Source organism: Vicia villosa, linkage group LG7, assembly GCF_029867415.1.
Source record: "Vicia villosa cultivar HV-30 ecotype Madison, WI linkage group LG7, Vvil1.0, whole genome shotgun sequence".
NCBI classification, from domain to species: Eukaryota; Viridiplantae; Streptophyta; class Magnoliopsida; order Fabales; family Fabaceae; genus Vicia; species Vicia villosa.
This window is the reverse complement of record NC_081186.1, coordinates 73,674,081-73,694,541: the sequence shown is the minus strand read 5'-3', so window position 1 is coordinate 73,694,541 and position 20,461 is coordinate 73,674,081. Positions and strand designations below refer to the sequence as shown.

At 31.9% G+C, this 20,461-nt stretch overlaps 1 protein-coding gene and 1 long non-coding RNA gene across 5 annotated transcripts; one reads left to right on the top strand and one right to left on the bottom strand.

Annotated features, from left to right (window-relative positions):
• Positions 1–309: 309 nt before the first annotated feature.
• Positions 310–12,736, bottom strand: LOC131620810 (probable O-methyltransferase 3). 2 transcript variants are annotated; one of them, XM_058891979.1, is made up of 2 exons: positions 11,845–12,736; positions 310–887 (listed from the first exon to the last, which is right to left on the bottom strand). In XM_058891979.1, the coding sequence occupies exons 1-2, from the start codon at positions 12,616–12,618 to the stop codon at positions 582–584; spliced, it is 1,080 nt and encodes a 359-aa protein (XP_058747962.1). In that variant the 5' UTR covers positions 12,619–12,736; the 3' UTR covers positions 310–581. The 2 variants fall into 2 exon arrangements, with proteins under 2 accessions (XP_058747962.1, XP_058747963.1); XM_058891980.1 differs by having other exon boundaries at positions 862–978.
• A 734-nt stretch (positions 12,737–13,470) lies between these two features.
• On the top strand, positions 13,471–16,719 carry LOC131617451 (uncharacterized). Of its 3 annotated transcripts, none has more exons than XR_009288588.1 (4): positions 13,471–14,147; positions 14,292–14,338; positions 15,207–15,734; positions 16,125–16,719. It is a non-coding gene; the product is annotated as an uncharacterized LOC131617451 (long non-coding RNA). The 3 variants fall into 3 exon arrangements; XR_009288587.1 differs by having other exon boundaries at positions 13,471–14,194; XR_009288586.1 differs by having other exon boundaries at positions 13,472–14,338.
• Positions 16,720–20,461: the final 3,742 nt, after the last annotated feature.

Sequence of the window (20,461 nt, the reverse complement as noted above, 5' to 3'; positions counted from 1 at the left end):
AATTTGGTTGATATAGTGGTACGTATATGCTTTTGGTGCATGAGTAAAAACCTTTGTAGAAAGTTTTGTAAAATAATAAAATGAAATTAATTCATGTAGCTTTTTGTAATTTAATAAAATCAAAATAAAGCATGTCCACCATCTGATCACGTTAATATATGGACTACAATATTAGTCAAATATACTTAAAAAAAATCAAATTTAGCATATTTTCACCACCGGTTTTTTTTAGGTCTTTTACCAATGGGTTAATCCGGTTTGGGGGGTCAGTTCTGGCCGTAATTCTCCCTACTAAATCTAGTATCAATCACCACTGAACCAACTAATAATTAGTGCAATGATACAAGTTGCATGCATTCAAATTCGGCCTTGAGATAAATGTAGTATTTAATAAGGGACGAGAGTAGAATAATTGTTATGTGCAATAACAAATAACAACTTAACATATTTTTTTTAATGATTTGAGTACCATAAGAAAACACCAACATGAATTCATGATCATTCAAAACATTATTATTGTTACATATATTAATATTCACTAATCAATAACTTCAAATGATTATAAAATTGGCTTATTTTTATCATGGATAGACCTCAATTATGGATCTTAAGCCTAAAATTGTGGTTATTTTATAATCACTAAAACCAGCTGATAAAATCAATTTAATCAACTCTTTTCTATTTCTCTCTTTTCCAGCGGGTACTACCATCATCAACATATCAAAGAAGAGTTGTGTTTCAACTGATTCATTAATGTTTTCATTTTCATTGTCCAACACCATATCTATGATAATCACCTTCCCTTCTTTACCTTTCTTTTTCAATGATTCCTTGCATTTCTTCAATATCTTCACACATTTCTCGTCATTCAAGGAATGTAAGATCCACTGTAATTTTATTCATACTTTGTTTAGTTATTAAAGAAGAGCCATGCTACTTGTACACCAATATTTTGACACCATATGCCCCACACCGTAGCTTTGAAACACATTTTAAGAATAACACATTATTCAAGACAAGTAAAAAAATAATAAAATATAAGGAGAAGTACATTGTACCGTATATACCGTATTTATATACGGTGTAGTTGTAATTGTAGATGTAAGCATATCATTTCTGATTAAAGAAATATATTAAAAGGTAGATAAAGTGAAATATCACAAAAAGATCCTAATAGTGTCTAGTAAAACCCTCATCTTAAACATATTTTGCCTAGTTTGAATCATATCTTGCAATAGTTGCCAAAAAAAAAACACCATTAATTTTTAAGGTGTTTAATTCTTCAAGACTAGAGGGAAATAATAAGTGTTACCGCTAGCCAGGTATTCCTGCTCTAAGTTTTGAACAAGAATGGTGAGGTATCCCACCTAATAGAGTTTTCACCCCTAGGTTCATGAAACCAGAGGAAAATATCTAATCCATATGAGGGAATGACACCCTTGATAACTAAGACCAAACTACCCACTAATTCATGCTCCTAAATAAAAGGCCTCTCCTCCACCTAAACCAAAAGTTCAAAACAATGGTACTTTCATCCTAAGAGTTCATCCAACCCACCAAACATCTCTTTGACTAGAAATCTGAACAATTGCTTGAAGCAATTTTGAATAATACAAGTCCTATCCATAGGTCATCCCAAAAACAACTATGCCGGTCGTCAACTAGTTTTTTAGTGACACTCTTAGAGAACCAAGCTGAATTACCTGACTGTTATACCCTAATTTTTACTCCTAAAATTCCACCTATTATCATATCATTTGCATTCAGGTAAAGATCGCAAGCATGGCATTCTCCTAATCCTTAATCCTTTTGTTTGGCTTTTGTGGGAGATCACCAAGCACTCTTTGTTTTCTTTTTACATCTATGAATGTTAATATTTTAACTTTTCTAACCATATTCAAAATACAAAAATATGTGTTGCTTTCTTTTCTTATTGTACAAAGTAGGGACTTGTAATCAAGGTAGCAAAAGAGTGTCTAATGCGTAAAAGATCTTATTCAATGATCAAGAATTCAAGAATGATTGGGGATTCAAGTTTACTTGCTTTATGGTTGAAGATATAAAAAAATTAAGCTTAGTTTTTAAATTAGGGTTTTGGTTCCCAAAGTCGAGATTTTGGTCAACAATTGGTCCAAGAAACTTTCTTCAATCAAGATTTCTTCATTTGGTATTCAAGTGTTCATCATTGGGCCATTGGATGCAAGAAAATAGCAAAAATCACAAATTGATACATGTTTTGTTGGCCTAAATTTAAGTATGGCATGTCACTTGGTCCAAATACCATAACTCTCTCATTTCTCTACATTTTTGAAATCTACTTCGAGGCAAATGTAACATTTGAACTCCTCTACAACTTTGTTCAAGGGTCAAACATCAATTTTGGCTCTAAGTATCTCAATTTTAGAACTGGCCAAGTTGTCCATGTGTGCACAAAAGTATGTCTAAAACTTGGTTCGACCTATTGCCTGACCCTGAATGCCTCCTCTTGATGTGATTCTTTTTTCATTTAATTCTTAAACATCAAGTGATCATTTGGCACAAAGAAAATATTAAAATGCACGAGTAGATTTCATTTGGCCTAAGCTCAAACATTTAATCAAGTGCAAAAAGACCAGGTTTCATGCCCATTTCCCGCATTTCATCCTCACTTTCACACGAATTGCAAAATGAGAAATTCCAACTTGGTTCGCACATTCTAAATCTGAATTCACATGTACCATGATCTTAAAACTTTTCCTATAAATAGAGGATCATTTTCCCTTGATTCACAAGTTTGAAGAGTCTTAGAACCTCCACCATTTTGACTCACGAAAAGCTTTAAAAACTAGAAATTAGTTTTCCAAATTAAGCTTTTTTTTGCTTCATTTCTTGGCCCAAAATCACTCATTTGCATCCTCTGAAGCTAACTGAACATTGATGAAGCTTGAAACTACTTGTAATCCTCGGCTCGATTCCACCATTGTTGACCTTCGAAGCTCCATTTGAAAAGGTAGTTACAAATTAAATTTTTGAGCAAACAAGTTACGTCACTTTTCATCTTGGTTCATAGATTGAAAGCCCTCTCTTACATGTAATTAATCTTTTGTATTTGTCATTTAATTTTACTTTGAAGAACTTGGGTTCTTCGCGTTCTTGAGAAAATTCTCTTTGCTTAGAATCAATCAATGGCTCTAAAGCAAAGATACATGAATGATGATGTGATTTGAAGCTAAAACACACATCGTTTGAGCTTAAAACTCAGAGTTCATGGATTTTCATAAATCAACTCAAAGTTTAAGACGATGCAGGTTACGCGCGCTTTGGTGGGAATTTTTGAATTTCAGCCAATGAGGAGGTGCCACTTATCTTAGCCGTTGAGTTTTGTTTTCTTTTTGTTTTAAAATTCATTTTAATTTTCCCTTTCTTTTCTGATTTATTTTTAATTGAAACTTTGACCTTTTAAATCCAATTTTTTTCATAAACCATTAAAAATATTTTCTACCACACTTTTTTTTTTAGAATTTTACAATTATTTTTAGCAGTTTTTGTTATTTTCTTCTTATTTTATTGTTAATTCCCATCTAATAATTTATTTTCACACATTTTCAAATAATTTTTCTCTCTAACTTTTGAGATCAAATTACTTGGAATATTTTTAACTTTCTCAATTTTTCCTGCGCGACACTGATTAATCTCAGTCTAGGAGGGAAACACTTTTTCAATAAGATGAAGTTCTCGTAAAACCTCTCACCAAACCACCAGCTAGGCTAAAAATAGTCAGATAACCATAGGGAACGATAAGTTCTCATGTCATAGATCATAATCGTCTATAATAAAAAATAGCAGCACTTACCAAAAAAAGTTAGGTTAACAAGTGCAAGTCTCTCACACCGAGCCCACCTTTATTTTAGGCTTACACACAATCGACCACCTAACGTAGGAAATCTTTGGTATCCCCTTTGTTCCACCACCACATAAACCTCCTTTGAAGCCTAACAATCTTCTTTCACACCTTTAAAAACATCTTCACGAAGGATAATGAAAATAAGGGAATAACGTTCAAAACTGGATTAATCAACACCACCTTGTCTCCTGGGCTACCATACCTATTACACAACAAGTAAAATCTATTGGAGGTTCGAGAGATAAGAGGCTTCCATATTGACTCAAGATGAGGGTTAATCCCCACTTAGAGGCCTAGATATCTAAATGGAAAATTTCATCTTTTACAATTTAGAAAGGTTTATACCATTCTCAAGAAGTCAACGAAAACATTAACCTATATGAGATTACTCTTGGAAAGGTTGTTTGTAGTACTTTCTCACAAGAAATGGGTATCAAGAGTATACCGTAGATGTGAAACAACTACATTAGAAGAGAAAACATGAAAACAAACCCATAATACATATTCTTAATAAGGATCCACAAATCCCCTCAATGACTATAAGGAAGAAAAAAAGAGGCAAATGGACCCATTGCTTAAGGCCCCTCTAAATATTGACCTCTTGAATTAGAATCCCATTTACTAAAACCTAGCGTTTGAAGCATGTAATCCAGAAAACCCTAAATAATCAAATCATACGCATTTACAAAATCTAATTTGAAGATGAGACAATCTTTCTTAGAATTTTTTTTCATGTCAATCAACTCATTGATTGACACTTCTTCGTGAATCAATTATCTTCCTCTAATAAACATTGATTAGTCAGGAGAAACAATTCTATCAATGATGGCAGATAACCTAGAATATAGAATATTTGTCAATGGTTTATAAAGAAATCTGATCATTGAGATAGGATGGAAATCCCCTAAGCGCGTTGGAGAATCCACCTTCGGGATCAAAGTAACAAAGTAGAAAGCAATGCTACGATGTAGAGATGCAAGAAAAAAAGTGATCAAACATAATTTGGATTTCAGTCCTTAATATTTGTTAGAGCCTCCTAAAGGAGAAATTAAAGTCACTTGAATCTAGACTCTTACTCCTATCATAATGAACCACCACCGAATCAATTTAATACTAAATGGAGTCCATCCCGTTCAAGGTTGGACTAAAATGAAAATGATCAACAAATTGATTAGTGAAGAACATAACTACCTCCTCTCAAACATTTATGACTCCCCTGCACCTTCTCATTATCCACATGGAAGGCCACTAGAGCATTTTTCTCCTTCTCTTCTTAAAATTAGGTATTATAATAACTAGGCTTATGATTTCCTTTTTTGTGGCATCTTGTTTAGGATCTCTGAAAGTTCAAAAGATCTTTGCATTTAAGAAGAAACCACATATCCAAAAATGAATCACTCCTTAGCATCACGGTCCTTACCCTTTTATATTAATAACTCGAACCTAAAATCTAAATTACCAAATACCTTTTCACTCCATTTTTTTATGATCACGCATAAGAGATTTCATCTTCTCTTTGAGAACAAAATCCTTCCATTCTAGAGAGACCGATAAGTTTCAACTCTTCAAAGCCACCTCACGAATAACTTTACGATCAAGCTAGTAGATATTAACTCTTAAAGGCTTAGGCCCTAACATTTAGTTTGAGAAATGAAGGAGCAAGGGAGAGTAGTAAGAAAGATCCCTCTATAAGGCCCACTGAGATGCCATGCCTCGTAGATCCAGTAGCCCACTGAAATTAGAATTTTATCAATATGACTTACTATTTTTCCTATAGGTAAAAGGGTTGTTCTTTCCACCCTTATGTGTGCATTCTACATCCTCGAAAATCCAAAAGACGCACCCAAAATTTCACCCGAATGCGTTATTCTAAGATCCACCCTATTTTGCTAAAAGATTTGTCCAAAAATGCATCTCTAGAAACACCCAAAATCACATTAAAATGCGTTATTCTGAGACCCATCCTATTTTGCTAAAAAAATTGTTCGAAATACATCTCCAAACAGTGTAGGGAGATGCATCTCCGGACACACTCAAAGTCACACCAGAATGTATTATTTTGAGATATATCCTATTTTGCTAAAAAAATTGTTCAAAGATGCATCTCCGAATACACATAAATTTTTTGCAAAATATGAATGACTAAACAATTTATATTGAAATGTGTGTACAAAAAACACATCTGGAGATGCATTCCCAAATACTATAGAGAGTTGTGACTTTTCACGAATACAAGCATGTATAAAGTTGGAAAGAGTAACCCCTAAATTTATATCATTAAAGCCACTTTTCTAAAAAAGTTGGATCAATCAGCACCATTAGATAAATAAAATTATCAAAAGGCAGACAACCAACCACCTATCACTCCTAAGGATTTTGGTAAAGTAGTGAATCATTTCTTTTGTTCAACGAACATAATTAGAATCTCCCACAACACACCAATTATCATCCTAAAACTCATTTATGGCTAATAAGATTTCCCCCACAATATTCTTTTTATTGTGACTAACACTTTTAAAATAGCAATTTACCACATATGTCCTAATCAATAGTTTTTGTTTGGGGTCAAGAATTATAATCTATATTGGAAGTCTGTTAATTGCTCTCATGAAGGTGCTGCATTTCACATCCCACAACATGAGTTACGATGTATCTTCAAAATTGAAATTCTAAGTGATGAAATAGTGGAAATAGTTCATAACGAACCACCAAATGCAACAGAATAGCAAGAAGAAGAAGAGAGAATATTGGATAAAGTTGGAGAATTGAACTCAGCCACATAAAGTGTGATGGAAAAGTATATATACAGAAATACAAAAAGAGAAAAAGAAGGGAAAGCTAATTCTATTTGTTATAGTTAATCTAATTAGTTAAAGCTAATTAACCAATTAATTAACACATCTTAATAGCCCCTCTCAAGCTAAGCATGGTAAATGTTGATCATGCCAAGCTTGGAAACAAACTTGTTAAAAGTAGCAACCGGCAATGCTTTGGTAAGGAAATCAGCCAACTGATCATGTGTTGAAATTGGAAGCAACCGCAGCAAGCCTTGTTGGAGTTTTTCGCGAACCAAATGACAATCGATCTCCAAGTGTTTGGTGCGCTCGTGAAAAACAGGATTGGAGGCGATATGCAAGGCACTTTGGCTATCACAGTATAAAACCGGTGGCTTAGAACATGTTATGTGCAGTTCTTTCAATAAGAAAGTCAGCCAGAGCAATTCACAAGTGGCAAAAGATAATGCTCGATATTCAGCTTCGGAAGAAGATTTGGAAATTGTCTGTTGCTTCTTAGCTCGCCACGAGATGAGAGAAGATCCTAGAAAGAAACAGTAGCCAGAAATAGATTTCCGTGAATCTAGGCAGTCTGCCCAATCTGCATCGGAGAAGCCCAGGATCTGGAACTCAGATTTTCTGGAAAATAAAAGTCCTCTTCCAGGACTGCCTTTCAAGTAACGCAACACACGGCAAGCAGCTTGGTAGTGGACCATGGTTGGTTTATGGAGGAATTGACTGAGTTGCTGAGTTGCATAAGTGATGTCAGGTCTTGTCGTGTTCAGATAGAGAAGGCGACCAATCAATCTACGATAAGAACCAATGTCATCAAGAAGTTTGCCACTGTCAGCATGTAGTTTGATTGAAGAATCAAGTGGTGTGGCTGCCGGTTTAGAACCAAGAAGACCCGATTCATGTAACAAATCAAGGCAGTATTTTCTTTGAGACAAGGAAATACCCTCCCTTGAATGGGCAACTTCTAAACCAAGGAAGTACTTTAACAGCCCCAAGTCTTTTATGCTAAAGTTAGTATCCAAACAAGTCTTGATCTTGTCAAACTCATCCATTGAATTCCCAGCCAGAATTATATCATCAACATATACTAAAATGGCAGTAAAACTGTTGGAATTTTGGAGAATGAATAAGGAGTAATCAAAATTTGACTGTTTGTAACCTTGTTTAATAAGAAGGGCAGTTAACTTTTCATACCATTTACGACTGGCCTGTTTCAAACCATACAAGCTTTTCACCAATTTGCAAACTTGGTTAGGCTTGTCACAAGAAACCCCTTCTGGTATGGTCATGTATACGTCTTCTTGCAAGTCACCATGCAAGAATGCGTTGTTAACATCAAGCTGATGAAGGTACCAACCATGGATTGCAGCTGCAGCAAGGAGAGTACGCACTGTAGTCAGCTTTGCTACTGGAGAAAAAGTGTCAAAAAAATCCAGACCCTCGATCTGATTGTACCCTTTTGCCACTAATCTGGCTTTGTATCTCTCGATAGTGCCATCAGCCTTGTGTTTAACTTTAAACACCCATCTACTTCCAATTGGCTTGACATGAGGTGGTAAGTCAACTATGTTCCAAGTTTGATTCTTGTTTAATGCCTCTAATTCAGATGCCATAGCCTTAATCCAGTGATCAGATAAGCATGCCTCTTTGTAATTCTTTGGCTCAGTATTATGTAAAATAGAAGAAGCAAACACACGATGTGACTCAGACAGATTAGAAAGAGAATCAAATTTTGAAATAGGATAGGAGATATTTGTGTTACCTGAAGATGATCTGCCAACTGAATTGAGTGAGGAATTGTACACGTAATCTGAAAGGTAAGCAGGTGCACATCTATTTCTAACAGGTCTGGAATTTTGGGATGGTGTAAGGACATGATCATCAACGGGTTCTGTATTTGTGACAGTTTCTAAGTTTCTATCAACAGGTTCTGTATTTGTGACAGTTTCTAAGTTTCTGTTGGAATGTGGTGTTTCAAGAGGTATACGAATTTGTGGAGTGGGTGATTGATTGTTTTGTATCAGTTCAGGATCAATGGTATTTTCCTGTGCACAAAGTTCAATGGAATCTTCAAAGGGTATGGGTTGGTTGGGATTTGAATGATTATGGGATATTGTAGGATCAGTATGGGTATTTGTTTGGGAATTGTCAAGGAAATCGGATGGATTGGCAGATTCATCTTGGACATTTGGTTGAAGGTTTGTAGATGAAATTTTAAAATCAGTATGAACATGGTAATCCCAAGGGGGATTATGATCACTTTGGGAAGGGAATATATGTTCATAATGTGTAACATTCCTAGAGACAAAAATTTCATTATTGTGCATATCATATAAAACAACACCCTTCATGCCACTTTTGTATCCAATGAAGATACATTTTCTACTTCTGGGCTCGAGTTTGGTTATGTGATTATGCAGTGTGGATGCAAATGCTAAAGAGCCAAAAACTTTAAGGGAATGTAAATCAGGGATTTCTTTATGTAGAATAGAATAAGGTGATTGATTGTTAAGAACAAGAGTAGGTAATCTATTTATGATAAATGTGGCATGTAAAATGGCATAAGACCAGAATTGCTTTGGTAATTTGGATTGAAAAAGCAATGCTCTACCTACATTCAAAAGATGTTGGTGTTTTCTCACCACTCTACCATTTTGTTGTGGAGATTCCACACAGCTAGTTTGATGCACAATACCTTTAGATGCAAAAAAATTAGGAATACTAAACTCAAGACCATTGTCAGTTCTGACAGTCTTGACTTTAGCTCCATATTGTTTTTCAAGAAGAGTAATGAAGTGAATGACATGCTGCCTTGTTTCAGACTTAGATTTCATTAGAGTAATCCATGTAAATCTACTACAATCATCAACAGCAGTCAAAAAATAAGAATGGCCATGTAAAGATTTCACAGCTAGAGGTCCCCAAATGTCAAAGTGGATCATATCATAAGGGTGCAAGGCTCTACTAGTGCTGACAGAATAAGGAAGTTTTCTTTGTCTAGCATAATGGCACACATCACAAACATCTTTATTATTTATAACAATGAAGGGATACATGGAGTGTAAAGTTGTCAATCTATTTGAAGATAAATGGCCTAACCTAAAATGCCAAAGAGCTCTATCAGTTAAGGAAGTAATATGGGTTGATACATGATTAGAAACAGTGTGTAAATGCTTATCTCCTAAGGCCAAGTAATACAATCCATCCCTCCTTTCAGCAGAACCAATCATCTTCAGTGATGTGTTTTCCTGAATAAAACATTGAGATGCAGAGAATTTGACATTGCAGTTAGAGAGTTCACATAACTTTGACACAGAAAGAAGATTTAAGGAAAATTCAGGAATGAATAAAACATTTGACACAGAGAAATCAGAGGAAAATTTAAAAGTGCCAGAGAACTTTGCAAGTAAGGAGTGACCATTAGGTAGTCTAACAATGATAGGGGAAATAGCATTATAATGGTGAAACCAATGAGCAGACCCACAAATGTGGTCACTAGCTCTTGAATCAATGATCCAAGGGTTATAAGTAGAGGAGGGAGAAGAAAAAGGAACATTACCTGCTGATGAATGACCAGCAGTGACTTGATTTGAGGCAGCGCTTCCTGTAACTTGATTAAGGCCAGATTTCTGAATTAGTTCCATTAAAGCATTGAATTGTTCTTGAGTCACAGCTGCACTACCACTCTTTGTGTCATGAGGGATGGGAGCAGATCCAGAATCGCTTCCTTCTGAAGAAACATTGTGTGCAGAATTGGAAAATTGCTTCTGCATATGAGGTGGAACACCATGTTTCTTGAAACAATTATCTACTGTATGATTCGTTTTGCCACAGAAGGTGCACACACGATTGCCAGTCTTGGAAGGGTAGGATTTGGAGTAGAATTTCTTACTATCAGCAGCATTAATCAATGCCTGTGATTCATCATTCAGAGTGGGTAACTGATGTTGTCTTTCATGTTGAATGACCATAGAAAAGATCTTGTTGATTGGAGGCAATGGATCCATCAACAAGATTTGGGATTTAACAACAGCAAAATGATCATTCAATCCAGTTAAAAACCTAATAATGTGTAGCAAACTGTGATTAGAACGTGCACTTCGCATAGCTTCACAAGCACACTGAATACGGCATGTACACATAGGCATAGGGAGATATAGATCAAGTTCTTCCAAAGAATCTTAAGACTGGAAAAGAAATCAGTTACCGATTTGTCTTCTTGCTTGAGATTGAAAATTTCTTGTTGCAGTTCAGATATACGGATAAGGTCACCTTGCGAAAATCTCTCCTTAAGGTCGTTCCACACATCAACTGCGTTTTCCATGAATACGACCGATTGAGCGATAGATTCAGAAACAGAGTTCATAATCCAAGAATGTACCAACATGTTGCATCGATTCCAAGCTCGAAAAGATGGATCGAAATGATCAATAGGAGGAGGAAGGCTTCCATCAATGAAGTCGAGCTTCATCTTTCCACCAAGGGCTCTCTTCATAGATCGCGCCCAAGAATGATAGTTTGATCCTGTGAGTTTCGGAGAAACCATGACTGAGTTGGGACCGTCGCTGGGGTGAACAAAGAACGGCGAATGAGGATCGGAAAGGGGATCCAACGGTGGATTCCGCGGTGGTGCCATGGTGAAGAACAAGAATGATGAGATTCAGAGATAACGATGCGGAAGATGGATCTTGATAGCGAATGATACCATGATGAAATAGTGGAAATAGTTCATAACTAACCACCAAATGCAACAGAATAGCAAGAAGAAGAAGAGAGAATATTGGATAAAGTTGGAGAATTGAACTCAGCCACATAAAGTGTGATGGAAAAGTATATATACAGAAATACAAAAAGAGAAAAAGAAGGGAAAGCTAATTCTATTTGTTATAGTTAATCTAATTAGTTAAAGCTAATTAACCAATTAATTAACACATCTTAATACTAAGAACATAGCCAGCACTAAGTTAACCTTAACTTAATACACCTCCTTACCGTTTCAACCCAAAAGAAAGTCGTTTGAAAATGACTTGATCTAACCAAACAAAATGATAATCCCTTTTTTTTTTCAATATATTTCATATTATTTTTTGTTGGCTTTTCTATCGAACTCAACAAACAACTCAAATCTAAGCAATATTATAGTAACATGTAAGCAAATATTCAACATCTTACCTTTAGTAAAATGGCATCTGTTTGAGGAATTTCTTGAAACATATCTCCACCAACATAGCTTAGATTATCACTTCCTTGTAACCCTTTAACAACATGTGGGAGATCAAACACAATACATTCCAATTGTGGAAATGATTTGGCAAGAGCCTTCGCCATGGTTCCTGTGCCTCCTCCCACATCAACCAATGACTCCAATCCATCGAACACCTCCCCGTAATTCTCAATCAACAGTTTGCTCACTAATTGAGCGTCACTTGCCATAGACTCGTTGAATAAACGGTTAAATATTGGTTCATGTGCAGCATAATCCCAAAATAACCTCCCATGTGTCGTTTCAAATGCCGAAGAATCCTCATTTTTTAACCAAGTGGACAATTGATGAAACGGATTTGTTAAAACTGGATCAAGCATCGCCTGCACAAACGGTGCGACACTCATAGGATTGTCCTTGAGTAATAATCTAGATGCATCAGTTAACACATACTCAATTTCTAACTCATTCTCTGTAACATTATGCTGAGAGAAAAAACCAGAATGAGTGGTGATTCGCATCAAGCGAAGGATGTCGGATTGTTTGGAAGGGTGGATTGGTAGTGAAGAAATGAGTTTTGAGAGTGACATGGGTTTGCCATAGTTGTGTATGATATCTGGTATGCCTAAATCAACAACACATTTAAGTGACATGGAATTGATGAAGTTGAAAATGTGATTCCATATGTGACTTTGAGCTTTCAGCAAATTGGAAGCAACATTATCTCCTTTTTGGGATTCCATACTTGCTAATTGAATTCTATGAACAAGATTTAATGTATATATAGAATGTTGATCGGAAACTCACATTATTTGAAAGTCAAGGTCATGGATGTTTGTTTATTGCGCTGCCATTATTGATTATTTTCATGTTTGGAATGGGTATTTCTTGTTTTAATTTAAGAAAATTTCTTTACCCACTTCCCTATGGGGGCACCCAAGCGAAAAATCTATTTTACCCCGCTTCGGAAATGCATTTTCGAAATTTTTTTTTCTAAATTTTTCCAGCAAGTGCATTTCCGAAAAAATCCCAAAAATTGAGATTTTGACTAATTCGGAAATGCATCTCCGAAACAACAAAAAAAAATCCCAAAAATTAATTTTAGGATATTAATTAATTCACATATCATAAATCATACAATAGAAAAAAGCAAGATGAGTACTTTGGCAAGTTTGCCACTTGTCACTCTCTATGCTTTCTTCTATTTTGATTTATGCTATATAAGGAAACTTTCTTTTTATGTCTTATATAATATTTTTATATTATTTTATAATTACTCTTATTAATATTGAATACAAATAGTCTCCATACTTTTTCTTTCCTCAACCAATTAATTTTTTCTCTTCCATTGCACTAAATTTATCTTATATTATTATTTATTATTGCTGATGTATCACTCCTTCAACCTTTCTTAATATTTTTAATTAACTTTAATTTTATTTAAATGTCTATCTAACTAAGTAAAAGAATATCCACTTCACTTCACGTTAATTGTAAATTTTAAATTTTGAAAGTATCAGCAGAGTAATTCAATTGTCTCATTGAGAAATGAAAAGCCATTTACATTTTCCATGTGAATCATTCATTCTCTTCTGGCTCAATGCATTGAAAGAGAACTCAAGAGGTAAGTGACATATTCCTTAAATCTTTTCTGCCACTGCATTCCATCCATTTTACATCCGGCAGAAGAAAGGGCAACTGGAAAAATGGATCTCTCTCTCTCCTAAAATTATCAATTTCTTTTTTCTCCATACTTCACTCTACTCCTCTTCTTCACCATATTTATTGATTACTTTTCTCTTTCCATACCAAACCTTCACTCTTAGATTCACACTCACTCATTCACTCCAATTAGTTCACTATAACGAAACAACATAGCATCATTCAATTCGTTCTATGTATTATTTTAGTTTCAGATCTTTTGAATATGAATGGCGACAAGAAATCACACTTTGCTTTTCTGAAAGTACAAAGACGCATTAAAGAGTGTCTGTGGTTCGTCAATTTCTTCATCGTCGTCCACCTCTTTCAGCAACACATCGCTTCTAATTAAGATTCCTAATTATCTTCTCGTGATTCCCCATTGTTGCATGCTCTGATTCAAGGGTTTTCTTCACAGAGGGCTCCATTTCGAAATCGAAGTTGGAAACTTTGGTGGAAAAGGGAATGAAATGTGGTGTTTCACTGGTGCTGGTGTTGTTTCGTATTGCACAATATCGACAATTGCAAAAAGAAGTTAAATTAGCTTTTTTTTATTGAAAGAATTATCAAGGTTTTTGAGTATATACACAGTTTAATTTCCTTATTTCTTAGCTCAAGGTTCCAGTGCGATGATTGTTATTTATTTCAGTAATCTTATGATGGAATATTTAAAGGACATTTCTTATTCTATTTTGTCTTTTCTTTTTGTGTACAGTGGGTGGCTTCAATTGTTTTCTGGAGAAAGAGATGTCATCAAATCAAGTAAGTGATCTTCAAAGTCAAGTCTTATTCTAATACTCTCACAAACACCTTTGCCATATATCACAGGACCCATTTATATCTTCCATGCTTGAAAACTAAAGGTTAAGGTTTAGCAAATTTGACAGTCTTATTTTTTAAATTTTTGAAAAAAGATATTATGATTTATATGAATTTTATTATATGGCTGCAAAAATGAGCAACAAAACTTCATGAACATCAAGGGGAAATATTAGAGTTAAAAAAAACAGAGCAAGCTAATAATGACCAGCTTAATTGAGTTACTGAGTTGGTACTTTTCGCTTCTATTCTTAACAATCTTCCGCATTTCATCTTTCATCATTACTTTTTTTTAATAAACATCTTACTTAATGTTGTTAATCTTAACTTTCTTAAAAAAACATGATTATTGTTCATAGTATCATTGGCCTTATCCACCCTCATAGTATGATTGACTTAATGAGGTCAATAGCAACATTTGGTTGCTTATAAATATGTATTTTTTAAACATATTCCTAATTGTATCATTGACCTTATCATTTTATTGATTATGTAAATTTTCTACATGTTTCTCATAGTATCAAAGTTAAGATATATGTTCTCTATAATGTGTGAGTGGAAACCAAGTCATAGATAAGCTTTTTAAACTGCCATAATATCTGCAAAAGTTGGGGCTACAACTGTGTGTATATTTTGCAATAATATTTTGTAGCTATATAATGTTTGCGTTTAATGAGTTATGCGGCTTTGAAATGAAGACCGTCAACTACTTTATTATATGGAGGTTGGCTTGGTATTTCCACGCTACTGCAATGATTATTTTACCTATTATCGTTATGTCGTTTATCTAAGTTCTGGTCATTTGGAATAGATTAGTATTGAGTCTTTTGGAACTGAAGAACTCCTTGAGCATGAATTGAATTGAATTGGTGGAATAAGAACTTTGGCAGCAAGAAGAAAAAGGTTTGATCGGCTTATTCATAGTACGTGATGATGCTGCAAGGTTCATACTTTAGGAGAATTAAGCTTTTAACTAAAAAACAACAAGGTCATACACGTAAACTACGAAGATGTTTCTATTAACAAGGGCCAAGACTTTTCTGTTAAGTTTACGATAGGAGAAAATTATGCAGGCTTGCAGGGTTGGCACTGATAGCACCATTTATCAAAAATTACAGATGGATTTCTCTTCCTATAAGTTTGATAAGAGAAGACTTTATAAGGAGTTGTATTAAGTGGGCAATGTGGCTTGCAAATCACTTTTCTAAACTATTGCATTAGTGGGTTACTTAAAATTGTCTACCTTCCAATGTTGTCATAGAAAGAAAATCCAACATCCTTCAACAAAAACGATAACGATATTTTGAAGACTATTCACGGCTTCCCAATGTTTTCAAAGGTAAAAAGTTACTTTAATGTTAAATCACTTGCAGTTGGATCAAAAACCATAAAGTCTAGATTTGATAGATTTAGAAATTTACATTTTACATACTCTAAGAAACTTAGAATATGATAATGATTTAAAACTCAAGAATGATTTCCTTGCTGTTCCCGCTAAGATTTTCTTCCTGTTAGAATCATTTTTGCTATCATCTGTGGTATGGAATCTAATTTAACCTTTTTGCTTTGTTGGTTTCCTTGACAGCTTATATTTGTTTTAATTCCCACTCTTTTCTACTGTAAACTTGAAGCCATTTTAATTGGTTTGCTTGACACCTTATATTTATTTTCATTCCCACTCTTTTCTATTCTGAACTTTAAGCCATTTTTGTTTCCTTAATTTATGCAGGGTCCATTTGCAGCAGAGAGCAATCCTTTCCTTTACAGATGGTTTACACAGCCCAATTAGCCCGATTCTTCTCCAGCATTGGAAAAACAAAGATAACGATATCACCATGTATGAGTATCTTCCTAAAGGCATTGACTACTATTCCTTCATGCTAAACTCTAAATATTGTCTTTGTCCAAATTGCCATGAAGTGGCTAGCCCAAGAATTGTGGAGTCAATTTATGCAGAATGTGTGCCTGTGATTCTATCAAGTTATTATGCGTTGTCCTTTAGTGATGTGCTGCGATGGGAAACATTTTCAGTGCATGTGGATGTTTCAGATATTTCTAGGTTGAAAGAGTTTCTTAGCATTATTTCAGAGAGCAAGTATAGGGATCTCAAAAATGGGAGTATAGGCTGTGAGGAGGCATTTTACTCTGAATCAACCTCCTAAATTTTTTTTGATGTTTTTCACATTATCTTACACTCAATATGGCTAAGAAGATTGATGGATGGTTAATTTGTACTTATGTATAATATAAGTAATACTATATGTAGTGATTTTTTTTAATTTTGGCTCCAATTAATCAGGAATGAGAACTCTAAAAGTGGACAACTAAAGGAAGGAAGATCGTCATTCTTATTTGTATTTTCTCATGCATATGCATATTACCTATTTCATTAATATGCTCATATAACTAATTATACACTTTTTTTTTGTTTTTAAAAAAAAACAACAACTAAAATCCACGAGAAAAGCTAAATCTAATAATTACTGAAAAAAGTAATTAATCATATTGATTTTAGTTATAAACTATATTATGTTTTTTAAAATAATTTTATAATTAAATAGTTGAAATAGTTTAAGTAAAAATATATAAGAATTATTAAATTGTTTTTATAATATAATGACAATTATTTGGAAAAATATATATGAGTAATTAAGTTTTTTTTATAAGTTACAATTATTTTTATACAAAATTTTTTATAAACGGCAATAAATTACAAATATTTTTATAAATAAAAAAAATTTATTGTTGATACAATTGTTTTTATAAACAGAAATAAGTTATAAATATTTTTGTAGCGGGAAAGTCTATTATTGATACAATTATTTTTATAAACAAAAATAAGTCGCAAGTATTTTATTTTTTATATTTCTTATTTTATTTTTCATGGATAGATGTGAATATATCTATGATATACCAACGGTAAACTGTTCATTTTAATGTTCGTCTCTTAAATTTTTCTTCGCTATTGTTTTATATAATTGAAGGTAGAGAATCAGTTGTATGTTTTATTATAAGTACGGATCAATCTTTACAATTTGGTGCATATTATTAGCCTATACTTATAACTACGTGAATGTTAACTAACTGATTAAATAAGATCTTAATTAAAAATTGAAGTCAGTGAACACTCTCTTTTCTTTTTTGTATATTTAATAATTTTTGGTTTTATTTTAATTTTATTTTTATTTAGTTGTGGATATTCATTAATTAAATAATAATCAGTCAAAATAATTCTTTTTTACCATGGATGGACGATTCTTTGTTTTTTTTTTTTTGGTTAAGTTTGTTTTTCATTATTTTGAAATAAAATTAAAATTAAATTATTTTTAGATTATTCGTTGTTTTTATTAAATAAAATTTAAAAAGATTTAGTTAAAAACTTTTAAAAAAATATTTGAAGAAATGGTTTTTATTTTATTTTACTCATTTAATTTAATTTTGTTAATAAATTTTAATTATTGATTAATAAATAATCCATAATAACTTAAAATTTGGTCTTTTGTTTTCCTTTAAAAAAAATAATAAAAAAATAATTAAACTTTTTAGAATCCTGAGCGCCCCTTTCCCCTTTTGTCCCGTGCCTCGCACGGGTATACACACTAGTTTGATATAATTTATGAGTAATAAATAATAATAATTAAATATTTTGATATAATTTATGAGTTATGAATAATAATTATTATATATTTTGATTCATATTTTAAAATTTAAAATAATTTTAATTAAAATAATTTCAATTAGAAAATAAGTTATAATTTTTTATTTATATATTTATAATAATTGTTATATATTTATAAAAAAAATTTAAAAAAATGAGTGTTTTAATTTATATATTTATATAATAATTATAATAATTATTATATATTTATAAAAATTATTATATATTTATATATTTATATAATAATTATAAAAATTAAAAAAATGAGTGTTTTAATTTATAATAATTATTTTATATTTACATATTTATATAATAATTATTATATATTTATATATTTATATATTATATATATATATATTTCACTTATAAAATTAATAATTATGATTATATATTTATATATTTCTATTCTGATTCATAATTAAAAATGAGTTATAATTTTTTATTTAGTTTAAAAAAATTAAAAAAAGATTTTGTCTTAATTTTATTTAATGAATAAATTTTATATTTAATTTTATATAATTCAAAATTTACTTATGAAATTAAGATGTTTTTTATTTATATAAGTTAGTAAAATAATTTTTAACTTTAAAATTGTTTAGGAAATTTTGATTCACCTTGATTTTATTGATTCACCTTCATTTTATTGATTCACTTTCATTTTATACCTATTAATTGTATTGATTCACATTGATTTTAATTTTTTAATAATTATTAAATTCTTTCGGAAGTGTATATCCGAAACATTCCAAGACCAATTTGGTCTTGGAATATTTCGGATATGCATCTCCGAAAACAACCCCTCTCCCAAAAATGGGTGTTTTCGAAAATACATCTCCGAAAACTTAAAAAAGGGGTGTTTTCGGAAATACATCTCCGAAAACACATTTTTTTCGTGTTTTCGGAAGTGCATTTTCGAAAACACCTTTTTTTTCAATAAAAGTACGTTTTCGAAAATGTATTTCCAAAACAAGGGATATTTTAGTAAATTCGTCAGAGGTGGCTAAGAAGGTTAGGAGGTGGGTAAAAAAATTCTCTAATTTAATCCAACATGCAACTTGTAACTGATAAAAATTATGTCAAATGGATGGAAGGATTGGACTTCCACCACATTGCGAACCACAATATTCAATTTTCAATTAAAAAATATCTTATCCTTGAATGTTTGATACACCTTAAATGAGATTACATCTAAGAAATAAAATTTATATTTAAAAAAAACAATTTATATATTATATAATAATAATAATAATAATAATAATAATAATAATAATAATAATAATAATAATAATAATAATAATAATAATAATGTTATGAATAATAGTAAATAGATGTGGATGTTCATTTTCCCCAATCTTTCTATATTCCTTAACTCCTATAATTTAAGTTCTTAACATTTGTGTATTCCTTGAGTTAATGGTTGTTATTGGTCATGTACTATAAATATGGATCATATTGCAATGTAAATGATACTTTTGGAAGAAGATAATACAATATTGTTTTCTCTCTTCTCTTTCTCTCCTTCATGTATCATTCATCTCTATATTGTTTTGGGGAATTTCATAACACGTTATCAACACGATACTCTACAACGCGAGTGATGATATAGCCAGGTTCTACGTTATTTTTCTAATCTTAATATAATTCATGAATTTGTTACTATTTTTTTTCTTCATATAAATATGTTTATTTTTTGTATATTTTGTAGAGAAATTTATTTATCTTGTACAATAATATTATATTTCTTTGATCATTCTTGTTAAATTCCGGAAGAATTTAACATTAAAGCATTTTTATATGTTTGTCCAGAATTGAATTTTAACACGTGTTAATTTAATATTCAAGCATCCCTGAAGGATTGCACAAAGAATAATTTTTCTTGACTGTTGTTTATGGAAATAGTTTATGATGTGATATTTGTAGAACTAAAGATTATTATTATTATTAAACTATCTCCAAATTATTATTCAAAGATTGAGTTTAATCGATTATTGTGTTTATAAATAATTCATGAATTCCAGAAGAATTCAACGTTCAATCACCTTTAAAAGGGTCCATCTATAATATTATTGAATCCCAGAAGGATCTCATAATTTTTTTTGTATCGATCAAAAAATTCATAATTTGTAATATGCTCATAAAAAGATTGTCATTCCAGAAAAATGACACAAATAATTTTAACGCATCCCAGAAGGATGGTTATATATTTTTTAGATTATTGTTTATAACAAATTTTTCATATAGTTCCTGAAGAACTTATCAAGCATCCCTGAAGGATAGAAAAATAAATTATTTTTATAGTTCTTGAAGAACTTATCCATCCCTGAAGGATAATAAATAAAATTAATTATATGACGATATAATTTTAATGATATAATATTGTATGATTAAATATGTTTAATTTTATAAGG

Excerpts from the sequence above, each read along its gene's own strand:
- LOC131620810 (XM_058891979.1), bottom strand. The coding sequence starts at position 12,618 with ATGGAATCCCAAAAAGGAGATAATGTTGCTTCCAATTTGCTGAAAGCT. Across the intron at positions 888-11,844 it reads CAGATGCCATTTTACTAAAG|TGGATCTTACATTCCTTGAA; the intron begins GTAAGATGTTGA and ends ATAAAATTACAG.